Source organism: Ranitomeya variabilis, chromosome 2, assembly GCF_051348905.1.
Source record: "Ranitomeya variabilis isolate aRanVar5 chromosome 2, aRanVar5.hap1, whole genome shotgun sequence".
NCBI classification, from domain to species: domain Eukaryota; kingdom Metazoa; phylum Chordata; class Amphibia; order Anura; family Dendrobatidae; genus Ranitomeya; species Ranitomeya variabilis.
The window spans coordinates 658,493,650-658,513,845 of NC_135233.1; the positions used below are offsets into that span (position 1 = coordinate 658,493,650).

General features: G+C 40.3%; 1 protein-coding gene across 8 annotated transcripts in view; it reads right to left on the reverse strand.

Moving 5' to 3' along the window:
- The window catches only part of SASH1 (SAM and SH3 domain containing 1), a 1,249,329-nt gene that overhangs the window by 60,982 nt on the left and 1,168,151 nt on the right, over window positions 1-20,196 (reverse strand). For 6 of the 8 annotated variants that reach the window (XM_077289195.1, XM_077289193.1, XM_077289189.1 and 3 more), the window contains exon 8: window positions 18,612-18,713. The exons of 1 other annotated variant lie outside the window; for it this stretch is intronic. In XM_077289195.1, coding sequence (XP_077145310.1) covers window positions 18,612-18,713 — 102 coding nt within the window. Of the gene's footprint in view, window positions 1-11,845; window positions 12,053-18,611; window positions 18,714-20,196 lie in introns of those variants that run through there. One more of the 8 variants, XM_077289196.1, reaches the window with a different exon arrangement.

Consider the following 20,196-nt stretch of genomic DNA (forward strand, 5'->3'; position numbering starts at 1 on the left):
ATATTTTTTTATAGTACATCACTGTATTCATAAGTTCTTAGGAGTAATAACGGAGGAACGGCACAATATTACTGTTGTATTATGGCACGTACAAATAGTTACCAAAATGGATGTCGAAAGGTCTGAAAGATCTTGGATTATGCAAAGTTTTTTAACTCCCAAAGTAGTTGCAAAACTAAGATTTACTCAGACACGTAACTACTTAATCTGATACATAATAGGACTGCGCAAAAGCTATGATGTCCGACAATATGTCAACCAGAAGGAAATCTTAATGTCTAAACAAAGCGATCCGGTACGAAAATGTGAATATTTATTACTCATGTACAGCTTTTGGCACTGCAAATGAATGAATGTTTTACAAAACGTCCAGGCATGTACACGCCAGGATCACTGCATGGGGCCTCAAATGATTCAGATACTGCAGTCAACCAGAAAATCCTAGGCTGCTGCCAGGTTATAGGCAGCCGATCTCTCGAGTTATCCCTCTCTCACATACCATATGATGGCTTTCAGCTAGATCTGGATTTCATTCTGTGCTACTAAATATGTCTTCATAGTTTGTCAGGTTAACTGAATTATGGAATGGGGTTTTGTCTGTGAAATGGCCACAGTGTAAACATGCTCTTACACTCTGCATGTATACCAAGTATGTCTGGCTCATTTCTTTGGTTTTGAAAGATTAAATAGTAGGAGAAATAAAAAACACAAGAAAAATATTGCTGCATTAACCAAGAGCAATTTGAAAAAAAATATTTAAAAAAGTAAATGGAAATGTATACTAACAAGAGATAAAATGCTACAGCAAAAGAAAGGTATGCTATAAATACTATTAGTGCAACTTTGACCCCTTCATGACATGCGCTGTACATGTACGTCACATGTAGTTTCTCCCCCTTTGATGTGGGTGATGAGACGGCACCTTTTTCGCAACATGTCTGCTGATTTGATCAGCTGTCATGTGTCCCTGATCCAACCGCACATGTTAACATGTTAAATGCCGCTGTCAATATCTGACACCGGCATTTAACAAGCACATCAAAAAACCCGCCCATGTCACATGACCACGGGTCGCCAATGGGTTGGCATGACAACCCGAGGTCAGCAGGAGACCCTTGTGGTTGTCATAAATCCATGTATTCCTTTGCAGAATCAAGCAAAAGGGGCAGAGATAAATGTCACATAACTAGGTGGGAAGGTGCACTGAACTGTTTAGCCATGACAAGGGTGCACTGTGTGCCTGTGCTTTGTTTGGATGGTTATTTTGTGCAGACAGGCTTCCTCTAAAGCCGGTGTCCCACTTGCGAGTTCAATGCGAGAAACTCGCGCATCAAGTCCCAGCACTGCCGCCGCCACTTGGTTCCCGGAGTGTGTGGCTGCATGTATTTCTTATTAACACCGAGAATGGACACCAGGTCATAAAATATGAAAAAGTACAAACTTTATTTTGAACATATCTAAAACCATATACCACACATAAAATTATGGAGCAACCAAAATACAGAGACAACCAACAGGTATGACTGGAACAGTGGCAAAGAACTATATATATATATATATATATACGGTATATATAAAAGGAGTAACCTTCCAATCATTCATATAGTATGTATATACACACCCGCAAAGAATCCTGCAAGTATAACCAGCAGTATTCCCAATGCAGCGGTCATAGATGACAATGCACAAAAATTATTTAAATAGAATATAAGAAATATGTATGTATTAATGTTGATCGTTAATATATAAAAAGACTAATGAGAAATAAATACATCTTAATAACGAGTGCAATGTCACCGACAACCGCAGCATCATGGACAACCGCCGTACGGTCACCAAAATGTTCACAGTACATATAAAGGAAGGACCATAGTTACCAAATATAAGCCACCAGTCAGAGACTTTAATTTTGATTAAAGGCGATATTATAGGTGTTAATAATGCATGTATTTCTTTGCAGATGCACGCTCCGGTCCCGAGTGCCGGCGGCAGTGCTGGGACTTGATGCGCGAGTTTCTCGCACTGAACTCACAAGTGTGACCCCGGCCAAAAGGTGAACATAAGGTGAAATACTTCTGCTACGTCATGGATCCTAATAGATCCTTGGATATAAATGTTAGAGTGTAGTTCGAGTGGTAGAAATATTTCTGATTTTCCCTTAGGACTAGTTAAAGTTTTCTGTGTCACATATACACTGTGTTCCAAATTATTATGCAAATTGGATTTAAGTGTCATAAAGATTTAATTGTTTTGTTTTTCAAATAAACTCGTGGATGGTATTGTGTCTCAGGGCTCAATGGATCACTGAAATCAATCTTAAACACATGTGATAATTGGTTTTCCAGGTGATTCTAATTAAAGGAAAACTACTTAAAAATTATGTTCCACATTATTAAGCAGGTCACAGTTTTCAAGTAACATGGGAAAGAAAAAGGATCTCTCTGCTGCTGAAAAGCATCAAATAGTGCAATGCCTTGGTGAAGGGATGAAAACATTAGAAATTTTCCAAAAACATAAGCGTGAGCATTGTACTGTTAAGAGATTTGTGGCTGTATCTGAGCACAAATGTGTTTGTGCTGATAAAGGCATAATGAGGAAGATTTCTGCCAGGCAAGTTCATCGGATTAAGAGAGCAGGTGCTAAAAAGCCATTACAAAGCAGCAAACAGATATTTGAAACTGCTGGTGCCTCTGGAGTCCCTCGAACCTCAAGGTGTAGGATCCTTCAAAGGCTTGCTGTGGTGCATAAACCTACTATTCTGCCACCCTTAAACAGTGATCAAAAGCAGAAATGGTTGTATTGGGCCCACACATACATGAAGACTAATTTCCAAACAGTCTTGTTTACTGATAAGTGTTGAGCAACCCTGGATGGTCCAGATGGATGGAGTAGTGGATGGATGGTGGATGGCCACCATGTCCCAAGAAGGCTGCAACGTCAGCGAGGAGGTGGAGAAGTCATGTTTTGGGTCAGAATCATGGGGAACAGCTGGTAAGGCCCTCTAAGGTTCCTGAAGGTGTGAAAATAACCTCTGCAAAGTATATAGAGTTTCTGACTAACAACTTTCTTCTATGGTCTAAAAAGCAGAAACGTGCCTTCAGGAGCAAAATCATCTTCATGCTGACAATGCCCCATCTCATGCTGCAAAGAATACCTCTGAGTCATTGGCTGCTATGGGCATAAAAGGAGATAAACTCATGGTGTGGCCACCATCTTCCCCTGACCTCAACCCTATAGAGAACCTTTGGAGTATTATCAAGCAAAAGATCTATGAGGGTGGGAGGCAGTTCACATCCAAACAGCAGCTCTGGGAGGCTATTCCAACTTCATGCAAAGAAATACAAGCAGAAACTCTCCAAAAACTCACAAGTTCAATGGATACAAGAATTGTGAAGGTGACATCAAAGAAGGGTCCTATGCTAACACGTAACTTGGCCTGTTGGGATGTTTTGGCGTTAAATAGCTTTTTTGTTCAGTGAATGTGACCTCCTAACGCTGCAAATTCCACAAATGAGCATTTTCAGTTCTTTAAAACATATCAAATGTTTAGAAATTCTACTGTGCCTAATAGTTTGGAACAGTGCATTTTGAGTTTTTATTCATTTTGGAGATTATACTGTTATCATTGGGAGGTTTCTTCAATAAAATTCGATGTATAATCTAACGGGTGATGACTTTTATTAGACTGACTGTCATTTGCACCGACCATTTAGGAAAATCTGATAAAAATGTAATTTGCATAATCATTTGGAACATAGTGTAGTTCTGTAACACCTAACTTACATCTTAGATTAGTTTTGGATTTCACATATATAATAATGTACTGCATTGCTTTTGTGTGCACGTTGTTTCAGCCTTCCAATGTCTCTTGCCCCAGACAACAGTAGTGTCCCAATCACTGTGCATGTGCCACCTCAGGGTGCATTACGAAGAACATCAATGGCCTTTACAATGAATAGGAACACTAACCCCATCCCTGAATTGCCTGAAGAAAACATGAAAGCATGACATGTAAAAGAAGTTCAGGCTTAGGTACGTTTGCACTTTTTCATGTTCCCTATCCAGCGTTGTTAGAGGTTGAGCAGTGTGAAAAGTGCTGACACAGTCCTTCAATTTGCTCAGTAGCAGAAAGGCGTCTAAGAAAAAAAGAAAAGAAAGCTTATTGTGGTTGTATGGACAGATACTCCAGTCTCTGCTTGGGAACTCTGCAGCTCCTTCAGAGTCACCGTTGGTCTCTGTGCTGCCTCTCTGATTAATGCCCTCCTTGCCCATGAGAATTAATTTGATGGTGCTCCTGGGGATCATCAGAGATTGGGATATTTTTTATAACCCAACCCTGACTTGTACTTCTCAATAACTGTGTCCCTGACTCGTTTGGAGATCTCCTTGGTCTTCATGGGGTTGTTTGGTTAGTGGTGCCTTTGGCTTTATGGTGTTGCAGCCTCTGTGGCCTTTCAGATAAGGTGTGTGTATACTGACAGATCATGTGGCACTTAAAATTGCACATAGGTGGACTTCCTTTCACTAAGCATGTGACTTATGAAGGGAATTGCTTGCACCAGATATTTTTAGGGGCTTCACAGCAAAAGGGGTGAATACCTATGCACAGGCCAATTTTTATTTATTTTATCCCATACATTTAGTTTATGCATATATTTTTCTTACCTTACTTCACCAACACCAACTTAGACTATTTAGTGCTGATGCATCACACACAAATCAGATTACAAAAATGTTTTAACACAGGTTGTAATGTAACAAAATAGATTAAAAGCTAAGGGGGTGAATAATTATGCAAGCCACTGTAGAAAACTACAGAAACATTACTCCAGTCAGGGACTGCAAAATGTATTTAAAATAAAAAAGCCACTAAGAAGGAATAAATTACACATTAAATTGTGGAGAAGAGAAACAACAATGATGAATCGGGACCTAAGGTCTCAGTCGTTTTTAAGGCTTAATAACAAAAGTTACGATAACCAACCTGAAAAATATGTATATGGGGCTGATTTCTATATAGTTGCTATGGTATATAGCTTTATCCAATAATTATTTTACCCATAAAAAATTCTTTTTACAGGTTGTTAAAATGTGAATATTTTGCATCTATATTTTCAGTGAAGTCTGGTAAAATGGAGTTATAATGTATAATTAGGGCCTAGAATTGGGCAGGATTAATAAATTCCTGCCGGGAGAAATTGTTAATAGGAATATAGTGACAAACTGGTAACTGTACTTGCAGAGAGAAAATATCCCCAAATAATAAGTATAGAACATTCATATGGTAATCTAGGTCAAATAGCCAACATACTAACACATTATAAATAATTCATCTACGTTGCGGATTATCAATGTGTTGGATTGTTAATCTGTAGTAAGGTTAGGGTTTGACCATTCCTGACGTTATATATATGTTTTATGACGAGTGACCACATGTGACGTTAATTAAAAACAGATTGAACATAATTAGTATGTCAGAAAGCCATGGGGACCAACAGCACAGTCATGACTTATGAAAACACTGACACAATGGTTTCCTGCCTCTCCTACATTATACCACTTACGCAGATATGTCAATAATACTATTACATTTCCGGATTTACGACTATGCATTGTGTATTTCAGTCATTTCTATGTGATTTATATGCTTTAACTATTGCTTGCTTCTGCTACATTTTACGAACTTCCGAGTTTTTCTAATTTTTCTTTGTGAGAGTGCGGAATTGTACCACAGATGGCACAGATGTAGTGTATGTATTATTAACAACTATTGTTGTTACTGTAGCACGTAATGTCATAATCTGCAAAGAAGCCATTTTAGGGTATAAAAGCTTTACAAAGTGACGGCAATTTATGCCAACCATGTACCCCATTCCAAAAGGGCAAACATTTCCACTGCCAATAACGCAACCTTTTTAATAGAGTTGGCTAAACGAAATGCTGTAACGACGACCACAGTGCCCGAGTGTTTCATTTTGGGTTTCCAAGGTAACATTACATCAGATTATAGACAGCTGGCTCTTTACTCCTTAACCAAAACAAGGCAACCAATCCAATACACAAAATTGTACATTTAAAGAGAGAGGAGGACATTTGGCTGCCAGTAGACTAGACTGAAATCTGCGGGAAGGTTGGCATGTTTCCTAGGGTGGAACCTCTCAGATTCTCTTGGAACAAGTGTATCCTTCGCACATCTGCAATGTTCTCATAAGGGAGAACACAGCCAATTTTTTCTTGGGGGAGGGGGAAGTGGTGGTGGAGGAGAACAGGAGAAAGGGAGAAACTTTTGTAGTGAAAATACTGTAATTGAAAAATAAATGAAAAACGGGGTTTTCTCAATAAGGTACTCAATTACTGAACTTTTGCTTTGGTTGTAGATATGACATGCATCTGTGAAGAGGTAACTGACTACACAGAATAAACCTTTAATAATCTATGTTGTTCCAATTCCCAGCTGATGATATACACTGATACAACATGAAGACAATCTATGGACACAATGAAAAAATACATTTGCATTAGAACCTGAATGATGGAATTACTTCATAAACAGGACATGATTCACTAAGAAATGGATATTCATTCTGGTAGATAATCTGGAACCACAATGTGGGGCCAAGATCTTCTTTCCAGCAGAGTGTGTCCAATAACCGAGGAGCCTTATGGTATTATCACTGTTACATAAGGCAATCAGTCTACTCTTCTAACATGTGCAATTCCAGATGTTCTCATGTATTTGTACAGGACTAAGGTGGTCTGTAGGTGTGAATCAGATGTTTGCCATCCACTGCATACCAGAGGGCATGGTATGTAGCATGGAAGATGTTTTCTGTGTGCCCCTGTACTTCTCTATGTACAAACATTTAGATCAGGGTTCCTCAACCTGGGATTCGCGGGCCCATGATGTGTGGCTCACGACTGTCTACCAGCTTGGTGAATTAGCACCAGGTCTAGCAAAAAGCTAAGAAGAACAAGTCTCCAGATGGGGACTTTAGTGAGTAGCCCCACACAGAAAAGCAGATATGGATGCGAATAGACTGGTATTGGGGGTCTACAGAGAATTTAAGTTTGGTAAGCTGAAGACAGGATGAAACTACCTGTCAAAGGAGGTACATGAAGTTGGATGCCATACTGTAGTAAGAGTAGTTGATGCAAAAATACTGAATGAAAGTATTGTGAGAACCCCTGAATCTTGGTATACTGCCTTGGTGTGATAACTGTGGAGAAGCTTTGGCTGTCATTATTCTGGCAATGGGGGATTTGGGTGTCACTACTGTGAAGGGGGTGGAAGCTGGATGTGGTTCGCAACCCTCTCACAGCTGAATGTGGCTCTCAGGGTCAGATAGATTGGGGACCACTGATTTAGATAATGGCATCAGGCAATTAGGTTGGTCTTGAGTCTGACTATCAAATACAAAGAATGTGTCTCATTTGTACCACGTATTCATCAGCATAGGGCTGTACCGGAATGGTAAAAAATATACTTATTTGTTGTTTTTTAGAAACAGCATGATAACAACTGTAAATAGGTTATGTGGTATTGCAGCTCAACTTTATCCACTTCAGTGCAACTAAGCAGCAATAGCAGGATCAATCTATTAACAAATGTTTCTGGAAGATAGCTAATATGTCTTTCAAATCCTATACAATTCATATACAGGGGTGGTCTGGTTTCACCAATGAAATGTCTTAAGGGCTTGATTTGCTAAAATAAGACAAAATCAGCTGTATCTAATGAAGGCGTTGGCGTTCCAGCTATGCATGCTCCTTGCCGATCCTTGCTGACCCAGGTGCAGCAGTGACTATTACAGCCAATGACTGGGCTCAGCTCTCACTCCCATGTAGATGACAAGAGAACACTGAGCCCAGGGATTGGTTGTAGCGGTCATGTGATGTAGCTGTGATGTCACCGCTGCAGCCACGTCATAGGAGCAGCAAAGAGGCAGCGCTGAAATGACAAGTAATGTAGATTTAGTATAAGGCTCTAGGAAAAATACTAATAGAGCTGTAAAAGATGGACAGAAGCTGGAAGATGCCTTTGTGGTGTTTTTTTTCCATACAAAATAGATATGTTGGGAAACTGAATCATAACGGCGCATTTTTTCTCATCGATTTAGCTCTCTGATGGCTTTTTTTTTGGCGCGATAAGTTGCATTTGTCAGTGGCCCCACTTTAGTGCACATCCTACTAAATACCTAAGTTTTATAAACTCTTTATTAGAAGAAATAACAAAAAACAGCAGCAATCAGCTGCACAAATAAAGCATACACTCTATTCTGAGCGTCAATGCTATTATGGCAATACTGAAATTCTGTAGTTTTATTTACGTTGAATTACCGTAGTTATTCACAAGAAATATTGTTGTTTTTGTGTCGCTATGTTCTTGGTGCCATAAGTTTCACATTGCCCCATCAACTAAGCTATAGGAAGGCTTAATTTTGCATGAGAGGTTGTAGTTTTCACCTGTGCAGTTTTGCGGTACACAAGACTATTTGTTCAATCTTTATTATACTTTTTTGGGAGTGAAACAAACAAAAAAACAGTATTTCTGTATTTTTTTTCTAAAGAACGCTCATTATTTAGCATAATCGATATGCTAATTTTTTTATGGCAGGTCAATATGACAATAATTACCTTTTTTTATACTTGTTGAAATAAATAAAAACACTTTCATTAATTTAAACCAGATAAATTATTAAATAGAACTTTTAGACCTTATTAGGATGGTATACTTTGAAAATCCATGTCAGAATTAAAATTTTCACAATCTGAGATTAAAATGAGCATGTTATAAATCCAACTAGACTGAGAGTATACGCCATCTCCACTCCCAAGCCGGTCAGACAGCGAGCGGCAGCTTGTATAAGCAGTTTGGAGGAGGGGCATTGAGATGTCAATCAGGCTGGGAAATCCCTTATGAAAGTTTATACTAAATATCCACATCACTGGCCTGATTGCCATAATCCTCAGTGTTCCTCCTCCCTGCAGCCGAGATATCACACTGCTCAGTACAGCTGTCACTCAGGCTGGGTGAGTGGAGACTAAATACACTTGGACTCATATGCTCTCTCACTCTTTACCTGGAGTGATAACATGTTCATTTTAATCTATAGATTATATAGGAGTTAACAGATGCTCACATATAAAGGATGACAACCCTTTGGCACCCCATGATAGCATTCACACAGGACCGAAGAGGTGACAGTTATCTCCCTTTCTGTGATGCAGGCAGGTGTGAAATGTATAAAACGGCTGGCACACATTGTGTATGGAGGAAGTTCATCATCTCGTGTGCCCACTCCATATGCCCCCACATGACAGGAAGTGTACATACAGCACATCACATTTCATAAAGGGGTTAAAGAAACATTATATCTTTTTACATTCTCCTCCAAGAACATTTTTGGAAACTGCAGTCAGTCCCCTAAAGCATGGCCTTTTGGCAAAGCAACATGTGCAACTTCCGTGAGAAATTCATCAATCCAACAAAAACAATGGAGGAGTCCTATGGTTTGTAAAATTAAGCCTTTAAATGCTTGTCTACATTATTTTACACTATTCGTCACTTGTAAATGTTCCATTTTATAGCAACATAAACTATAATGTATGCTGAACATAAAATGTCTCTAACCAAAGTAATATCATTACCTCTATCATCTAAACAGGAACTAGCCTTCTAATTTAGTGACTAGCTGGGCAATATCGTACCCTGGCCTCTAATGTCCTTACTCTTAGGTTCGCTCACATGCGATTATGCCAATGACACACTATCAGAGTCTGATGAGAGTGTCAGTGCTCTGTGCTCCGATGCTCTCGCACAGAGAGGATAGCAGCACTGGTGCGGAGGAGACAGAGAAAGTAATTTCTCCGTCTCCTCCATTGCCGCATCAGTGGGAATCTCACTGCACTCGGGTTACATCAGAGTGCAGTTCGATGTTTCCCACGCACCCATAGACTTGCATGGGTCTGCGTGATTTGAGCCAGTCGCAGCATACTGTGATTGTTTTCTCATGACGAAATTATATGATATGCCATTATTGACATTATAATATCATATTTTAACACATCACCAAGCCACACTGTTTAGAAAACTATCTTCCCCACACAGAAACACAGACGTCACAAACGTCTATCAGACGTGGCCAGTCTCTTAGGTAACGAGCGTGAGCTTACAAGCATTGCTTTGAAGCTAGCTAGATTGCTTTATCCAGCCAACTTCGGTGCCTAAGGACTCTTCCGCTGCCGCAGCGGCAACACAGCTGTTGGTTGAGGCATGGATGAGCACACAGTTCGGTGCATGTCCAAACTGTCAATCAGGCCCAGACCAGCAATGTGTCAAGGCCTGGTGGGCCGCCTGTTCTGAACTACAATATTCAGTAGTGCACCGCCCCTAGTAAAGAAGGAATGGCGAGAGGCAGGAGGAAGCAGAGTGCTGCTGAAGAAAAAAGAGCAGATAGCCCTTTTAATAGCTGTATAATAAAGAATAAGTAAACTTTCTAATATACCTTCTGTTTCAATTTCTTATCATTTAGATTTGTGCTTGGGGTCATTACATTTTTTTCACATCAATAGTTTTGTTTGGGTCCAACTCAATAAGCTCATAATCAGGATGAGCGTTTTTTGCAAGCAGATTTTCCGCACCTAATGCAAGTCTATGGTAAAATCTGCACATAAAACTCATCGTACTTGCAAAAGAGATTGACATGTTGCTAATTTGAAACACACACCGCAGGTCCGTTTATGGTGAGCAAAAGAAAAAGCACATTGGGCATGAGATTTCTATAAATCTCATCTACTTGGCTGCAACACGCAGCATTTGGGATGCAGCAAAAAATAATCAGCGACAAAATCTCACCCAAAGCTCACTGTAGGCCCAAAGCACTGTAATATATTGGGATGCATGAATACTGTGTTGGCCATCCAAAAATCAAATATTCTGCCAAGACACTAAAACAACATTTGTGAACACTGTAATCTCCATAACCAGGCATTTCAAGACTCTTCACACAAAGTTCATTCAGCACGGTTTCCAAAATTAACCCCTTATTAAATGGTGTCCCACTTGGTGCTGAGCAGAAGAAAATGACAACTAAAGGCTCATTTTTCTCCAAAGTTTGGCAACCTGCTAAAATATATGTTATATATGACTGCGATCATGTTATGATAATATTGCAATGACTTCTTTAATGGAAGAGTTCAAAGTCATCCGCAACATGGATTATGATATCACAACAAGAATACTTCTCCATACTTTGTTCAGTAAGAGATTTCCATTTGGCCCAAAAGACAAAGGAAAGGCGCCGGCTACCCAGAAAGTGTTACCAAATACCTAACATACTGTGATAAATGTGCCGGAAGCCAGCATCTTCCCTCTATCAGAAAATACCCGGCCACAAGATAACAACACGCAAACTTCTAATGAGGAACAAACAGATCGGGCACATCACTAGATATTTAGGGGCTGATTCATTTCCACATTTTCAGAAAAGGGAAATATCATATCTTTAATCTGTTATCTTCAACAAAGATAGAGGTACACACAACCGAGACATAGGATGCCAGATCTACAAGAACAAAATAATAATAATATACAGATACAAGATAAATACATTCTTGAGGAGAAATGACTGATATAGACAACTGTGTGTCTGAAAATACTGCCCAAAAAGCATTACATGTTCAGGGTAAAAGTTCTCCAAGACACAAAGAAAAGGAATTTATCGGGCAGACAAGTCCAAAGTCAAAGCTGCAGTCATTCGAATATGGGGATAGAAGAGTATTGGAAAGTTCAGCTAAGTCTGTCCTGCCCACCCCAGGATCCGCAGAACTAACTCTAAGAACTTACCAGCTTCGGCATTGAGGAAGGCGGGCAATTGGTACTGAGATCTGTCAAATCTTGGTTTTGGTCAGCCTTGAGGTTCCCAAAGCTGTGATTAAGCACTTCGCGAAGGCGAGCAACATGTGATGGCAATCCGGCACACGCGACGCCTTTTCCAAGTTACATTATCAGACACATAAAAGATTTCAGAGCCACAGCTATTAGGATGAAGGAGGGGGAGAGAGCTCAGGAAAGAGGATGCTGGACTTAATTAGCTGCCTTCTGCTCTCCGACTGATTCCCCGGATACTCTCTGAGCTGTGCAGCTTGTGAAAAAAAGGCAGAAGTCATCAGCTTTAAGCAAATCGCCTATTCACCACAAGGAAAAAGGGAGTGTTGTATATGGCAAACAATCCCTGTTTTCACTGACGAAGGCTAGCTAACCTCTTGCTGGCCTCCAAAGCCTTAATTGCCGTCTATGGAATTTTAGAGAATAAAAAAAAGAGACGACTACATCTTCGACATGACAAAAATGGGCTTTGACCCTTTGAATGCTCCAAAACAAAGTAAAGCCACACAAAGCAAAGGATAGTAAATTCTGCTTGATGGCATATTCTATAATTGTGGCACTTCCCATCAGCTTAATATTATATTTCCTGGTAACAAAAATACATCTGACCCTTGGGGAAAATGAAGTGACAAGTCTGATGACACTGGGTGGATTGACAATGGAGTCCCCGTAGAGACTATGAGAAATTAGCATGTCATATAGTATTTGCTGACAGTCTCTTATAGTCTCTGCTCTCTCGGGTAAGATTGCTGGAAAGGAAATATCTCATTTCTGAGGTTAGTCTATGAAATTACTCTATGAAAGTGAGGCAATTACTACCAGTGATAGATATGGCATTGTAGTGTTGGCTCATGACATTCAAAGTTTGAGTTGACAGCAAGTATTGAGTAACATAAAGTCGTATCAATCACATGATACTCTCACAATACAAGCCATAACATGACTGTTATCATATCTCATCAAACACATGATCAAGGGAAGGGTAAAACCGTCAATCTCAATTACAATTCAGGAAAGAAGGGGTTTCTGACTTACGGGTTAGGCTACTTTCACACTAGTCCGTCGGTACGGGCCGTCGCAGACCGTCGTACCGACGGACAGTGTGTTAAAGTAGCACAATGTGGGCAGCGGAAGCAGTCTTACAACGCATCCGCTGCCCATTGTGAGTCCCGGTGAGGAGGGGGCGGAGTTTCAGCCGCGCATGCGTGGTCGAAAATGGCGGACTCGACGCACAAAAAAAGTTACACGGAACGTTTTTTGTGCCGACGGTCCACCAAAACACGACGCATCCGTCGACGTGTGGCAATCCGTCGCAATGCGTCGCTAATGAAAGTCTATGGAGAAAAAACGCAACCTGCGGGCAACTCTGCAGGATGTGTTTTTTCTCCAAAACTACGCATTGCGACGTGCGTCAAACGACGCCAGTGTGAAAGTAGCCTTATAGACCCTAAAGGTACAATGCTGTCACATCCGGATCAGCAAACGAATAGTGTTTACGATGAACACCAAAATTCAGAAGACCAATATGAACAGAACAATCAGCAGATTTGTCAATTAGATCAACCATTATAAACATACAGATGTGACATGTGACAAACTGCTGCTACATATTAAAATAATACTCAAAAAAAACAATAGATTGGTACGAGGAACCATTTCCAATGCAAATGGAGGGACATAAGCGTCTGGGTCTAATAATCATGTGCCTCATAGCGGAAAAAATTTGTGTCATGTGGAAATAATAATACATAGATTCAGAATGAACTGAAAAACATGCGATGAGTCCATGATTAAGTCACTTAGCCACTGCAGTCAATCACAGGCTGCAGTGGTCTGGCAGTTGGCTGAAATGTGACATCTCCAGTTTCAGAACGTGGGGCAGACTTTGCTGGATCCAGGAGGGTGCTGATACTTGAGCATTAATATAATTTGTTATTTTTACATATTCAGTCCCCTGGGCTAGCATTTCTTTTTTCCGGACCACCTCTTTAATTTGTACCCAGCCACTTTCACTTGTCAGTATTTGCTCACTGTTCTGGATCGGTATTTGTAAGCCAAAGTCAGAACCTACAAAGAAAAATTATAATGGAAAGACGTGTACCTCTTTTGGGTATAGATCCCACTCCCAGCTTTGCCTTACAAATATGGTTACACACTGTGACCAAATACTGCCAGCACAGAGATAACATGGAGTCAATGTGACTTCGACCTACGTCGTTTTAAGCTATTCATTCATATTGGTGCTCCTTACTATGCTTTAGCGTATTATTAAGATGATAATAATAATAATAATTTTATTTCTATAGCGCCGACATATTCCGCAGCACTTTACATTATAGAGGGGACTTGTACAGACAATAGACATTACAGCATAACAGAAATCACATAGATTAAAACAGATACCAAGAGGAATGAGGGCCCTGTTGGATTCACACAAAATGCAAAGATGTTTGGGATCAATAAGTACCTATAGAAATCTATGGCAGCCATACCTAGGCTCCCTATAGATCTGCATAACTACAGAGCCATAAGACAGGGCAAGAAGTCTAAGTTACTTGTCTTGGAGAAAATATTAATAACCTGAGGATAGGTCATAAATATCAGATCAGTGATGGTCCGACAACAGGGTACTATAGATGAGCTCCTATTCAATAATTAGGTGTTGTGCAGCCCCTGGTAGCGACCACTACAAACTTGAACGGAGATTTGCTGTTCACTGTATAAATCTGGCCGCCATCAGAGATAATAACAGCTGATCAGCAGTTCTGTCAAACAGACATTGATGGCCTATCCTAAGGGCAGATCGTATATTCTCTCATCTGAGAGAATCGGGTCAATTAGGCAAATCACACTCTTATCAGAGTTTTATCACAGTGTGAGCATAGTGTGATCCTATTCATTCGGATGGTGAGAAGATGGAGAGATTTATTCTCCATCTTCTCCATTCTGTCAGAATGAGAAAATCGGACTGCACTCAGATTTCATCCGAGTGCAGTTTGATGTTTTCACGGGCTCATTGACTTGAATGGAAGAGTGCGATCTGAATGTTGGATCAAACTCTAGTGATTTTTTTTTCTTGGATCGGCATGGTTCGAGGACAAAATCTGACATGTGCTTGGCCCCATAGACTAACATGGCTCTAAGTGCCCTCCGATGTTTTGTCGGATTGCACTCCACCTGAAAATTCAACCATGTGCACGAGCCTAAGGATAGGTCGTCAGTACTTTATGCCTGGACAATCGCTTTGATGTTGTAGTTTGAGGCATTGCCTCCAGGGAAGAATATGATAACTAAGGATCTCTAGCCTAAGAAGGCCATTTACCGCTGTACAGAGCCTGCACACGGGACCCTTAGAGTATGCCTTCATTTAATACATGGGCTATGGATCAGTACACACATACTAACCCTTCTCCACTCAGTTCTCCCACTGCTCCCATGGAAATTCATTTTCTAGAGCAGAAACTTGGTATGAGAACATGTAGAAGAGCATATGTTTTCTGTCCCCGAGTGTGTTTTTAATGTAATCCACTTCAACAGGAAATATTCCCCCCGAAAACTTCCAGTGACATCAGCTGTTCAGAGCAGAGCAGTACGTGAAACATCTGCACATACTACAGCGCCTGTATTATAGACTTATTACTAAATGGAATTACCAATGAAATCACTTCAGCTCTCCTAAGCCAAAGGCACCGAGCCACCAGCATTGATCGCTCATTTCATCCCTCAGCATTTACGTATGCGCCAAAAAGCCCCAGTCTCTCCTTGTTCGTGGGACATGTCATCAGCCAAAGATTATGGGACAAAACGAACATCTCAAGACGTCAAAATAATATCGGGAGCCAATATAAAATATTGCCATGTGGCATATGAAGCCTGTTTTCCTTCACCAAAGACGCAATAACCACTGGCAAAAAAAAGCGTTAATTACGTAGAAGCTGACATTGTGGAAATGTTAAGATCACTGTCACATCACACTGTGGGTCAAATACTCCACATTACTCTTCTATTCCAATTCCACTTTCCAGAACATTTTTGTTACCTTCTGCTATGGGGGAAGTTAAGCATTCCCTAATTTATTTCACTGAATCAAATTGGAGCGCAGAAATACTAAAACGTAACTTTTATTAAACATCAGAACAATGGGCTGATATGGACACCAAAATTACACTAATTAAGTATAAAACTCCAGTGATAGGAAGTCACTATTCTTTCCTGGTAATGTAAACGATACTATCCTCCCCAAGCAACTATTGCTTCAGAGCCAATTTTCATTAAAGCTTTCCCTTTCGCTAGATTGTAAAAGAAAAAAAAGACAGAATAGAGCTACCAGAGATATAGAAAAGACGTCAGCGAATCAAATTGTTGCTATCTGCCCTAAAGAACCAACCCTACACATTTCTACAATTCCGTATTGAGCACATGAATGGATGTATAGCTGGAGTGCCAACCACTGGATCAGAACACTGGTATCACTGTAACTACTACAATACACTTTTATGCTTATTGCTGTGCTTTTTTCTAGCTGGAAAACCCTTTAAAGGCTTTGTTTATCTATTTATTTATTATTATTATTTATTTGTTATTATTTATTTTACCCACTTATATAGTGCTATTAATTCCAGGTTTTTTTACAGACATCATCATCACTGTCCCCATTGGGGCTCTAAATTCCCTACCAGAATGTCTTTGGAGTGCCAACTCCAGGTGAAAATACAAGCTTCTTGGAGATGTGGTCCTTAGTGGGATTTGAACCCAGGACCCCAGCGCCACAGTGCTAACCACTGAGCCACCATACTGCCTAGGCATCTCCCTATATACAAAAATGGAGCAATTATTTAGACCACGGGCTGCTCAAGGTTCTTTTATATATCAACATTTTTACTAAAATGCATAAGGCAGCATATCAGGTGGACAATGGTGACAAACTCTAAATTACAATCAAATAGAATTAAAAAACATATATGGTTTCCAGGGAGAATTGTAAAAGAAGGCAGAGACCAGTAAAGGATAGGGCTGTTAGAGATGGGTTAGATATTACACTGGGTTACATAAATACACAGAATGGATACATTTCAGAAATATGCTGTGCGTCTCAGAAGCCATGCAGCATGTGTGCACTTCATGGATAAATTATTACAGCTGAATGAAAAGAATGTTCTAATAGAAACCAGGAGTTTTCCCACGTAGTCCGCATTACCGGAGAATGAAGCTCCATCTTTACATCTGCGTTCCCAAAAGATTAACCAATGCTTTATGCTGCGACCAATGGTAGCCACCAAAACCACAGTGCTGGCCAAGGATGATCTCCTTCGTTTCCATCATATCGACTATTGCAAAGTGATCAGGGGCGGAGGCTTTTAAAACGCTACAATGGTCGATATTACACCTCAGAAGAGCATGAAGAAAAAAATCCATACACACAAGGATCACCTACAGAACTAACAGGAGGGCTACGTTTTCCACTGATGGACTAGTTATCTAGCTGTTGTGACATTGTTTTATCATAGACCAAGGATGCACAACCTTTTCTGGCCCAGTGGCAAAAGGAAAAACTAAAGTGTTATTATGATCTGGGCCATTTATAAACTATGTAATTCTATGGCATAAATGTCACATAAATACAAGTTCCAGGACTCCCATTTATCATGTAAGTGAGGAGTCAAGAAAGGAAGGGGCCTTGCATGCTGCTCGCCCTACTGTACTTGATGTGAACTGCTGAGACTATTGGAAGCTAGCGCCATTCACTGATAAGCACCTCTCCACGTCATCAACTACTTTCTGGAGTGCTACACTGTGGTCAGGAGACCCTCAATCTGCTACTATTTGGGGGTTCCTGAGGGCTCTGCATTACACCACAACTCTTCTCCCTGGCAAGGAACATACTTGTCAGAAGCCAACAGACATGTCTATGACCAAATGATTGAGGGCCGCACGGAATAGCATATCCTCGGCCGCCGGTTGTGCACCCCTGCTATAGACAGATTGCAGTGCTTTGGGTTGCCTTTTCCTATACAGAACAATGACGTACAGTGACATTTTGCAATTGACCCCCATTTCAATATATTGCGATACAGATATTTTTTAAACTTTTTTTGGGCAAGAAAAGCTGACCACGCCACACTTTTCTAAAATACCGGACAAAGCCAATGCCAAAAAGACTCTGTGTGCATGTGGGCCTTTGGACACATTCAGCATGTACGCCAGGCCCCCAACCACATTAGATAACATTTAGACAAATCTACCAATTTTGGCATGACTGTCCGACCATCTGATGTGTATGGGGTCTCTAACTTGCCCCAACATCATCTGTTTTGTTAGTGCGCAGATTAAAGTCATACACACGATACCCATGTCTTCAAGGGAGGCATTTCTGGCAGCAGATTTTCCTGTTCTGACCGTTTCATGGGAGAAGGAAGAGATAGCCAACAGACGGACAGGGCAATTGTCCAACAGCTCTCACATTTGATTGCCCAGATTTACATTCTCCTAATAGTTGGGGGTCTAGAGGAAGGAACTCAGTCCTACATACACGCATACATTTATGAATTATCCATAGAACCTATGGCTGGAATAAAATCTAGGCTATCCTATTTCTATAATAGAGTTAATAAACAACTAAGAAAATTGCTCCCAATTTGTGACATGACATTAACAGTAGTGATTATTCCCACCATAGCAGACAACTGTCATCTATGCAATGTATGCATACAACCGGGACACTCACATTACAATTGGAAGACTCGTCACAGGGTGGGTATGGCCCATCAGCCCAATCTGCTGAATCCTGGGACCCTTGTGTCTTATTCTGCGACTCATACTCCTTCAGCTGAAAAGAGGAAGACAATGACATAGTACAATGTAAGAGCAGCAGCATGACATTTCCAGCAACAGTTTGGAGGAATTCTTTCAACCTCTTCCATCTCTGAAACTGCCATTGCTAAACCAAGAAGAGAGGTTAAGATGCAGTTAAGTGAGGTTAAGAAGCAGGAAGCGGGACTTGCTGGCAAATACCCAAATAACGAGAATATATCATGTTATGAGGAGCACAGCCTTCACATGCAGGATCACTCAAGTCGCTGATTAAATGAAGAAATGAAAAGAATTACATATATTTTTAAAAACAACTTATGGATGCTTGTGCTCAACCATTGTAACGTCTTTCCCCAATTAGTCACTTCATAGGACATACAGTCTAAAGATCCCGATTTTTCACAGCACTCCTCCAGCGGACTGGCAGGGACGTTCCCATGTTTGTATTATGGAGAGACCTGTCAATCAACTAGAACGATGAGGGCAGAGGGTGGTCGGACTAGTCTTGTTCCTGCCTATTGTTCCTAGGCGGATGCTTTCTCTGAGATGAGGAATGATTCAGAGAAAGTCATACTGGCTGTAATCGTGGAGCCAGGCTTTGACTCATCCTGCTCGTGGTTTGGGCAGCATGAATCAACTGTTATTTTCTGAAGATGGGTTCATTCCTATTGTTTAATTCAGGTTTTTGTGTTACATGTATATTTTTTAAAACTTTGGCAATGTTTTTTTTTCTTCTTATAAAATCTTTTAAAGAAAAGAAACATTAGTAGTCTTGCAATTTTCTCACTGGACACTCACATGTCCAGTAATCTTCCGTTAATACAGCTCCAGCAGCAATACGCTGGAAAAATATTTGTGTAGACACAACTTCTCTGGTCTGTTTTTAAAAAACTGATTTCAGCTAGGTCCGTTTTCTTTTTTTTAACACTGAAGTCTATGGAAAATGGATCTGTTATAGCCATCAGTTTATCTTTCATTTGAAAATGATCCATTTTTTGCTTACTGGATCTGTCTGAAATGGAAGGTTAATTATTAACTGATCCATTTTCCATAGACTTCAATGTTAAAAGAACATCCAGCAGAAATCAGTTTTTTAACAACGGACAAAAAAAAGTTGTTTCTGCACAAATTTTTTGCCAACGGATTGCTGCTGGATCTATTCTAATGGATCACTACTGGACATGTGAACATAGCCTTAGACTAATGTCTTTTCAGGAAGAGTTTACAGCAAAGCTCCCCATCAGCAGAGGCAAGTTTACAATGACAGGTGACACCTCTATAAAAGGCTGATAATACAGATTCCACCAATCACAATAGGTCACAGCACACCAGACTCTCCTCCTCCTCCCTTCACATTGACCTTTGCACATGCTCATTAGATGCTTCAGTGCTAATGTACATGTGAAGTTTCCTTAAACAACATAATATACTCCCAGTGGCCAGTGTGAAAATTGCAAGATCACTAATTTAGTTTTTTTTTAATAAAGATCATTATAAAG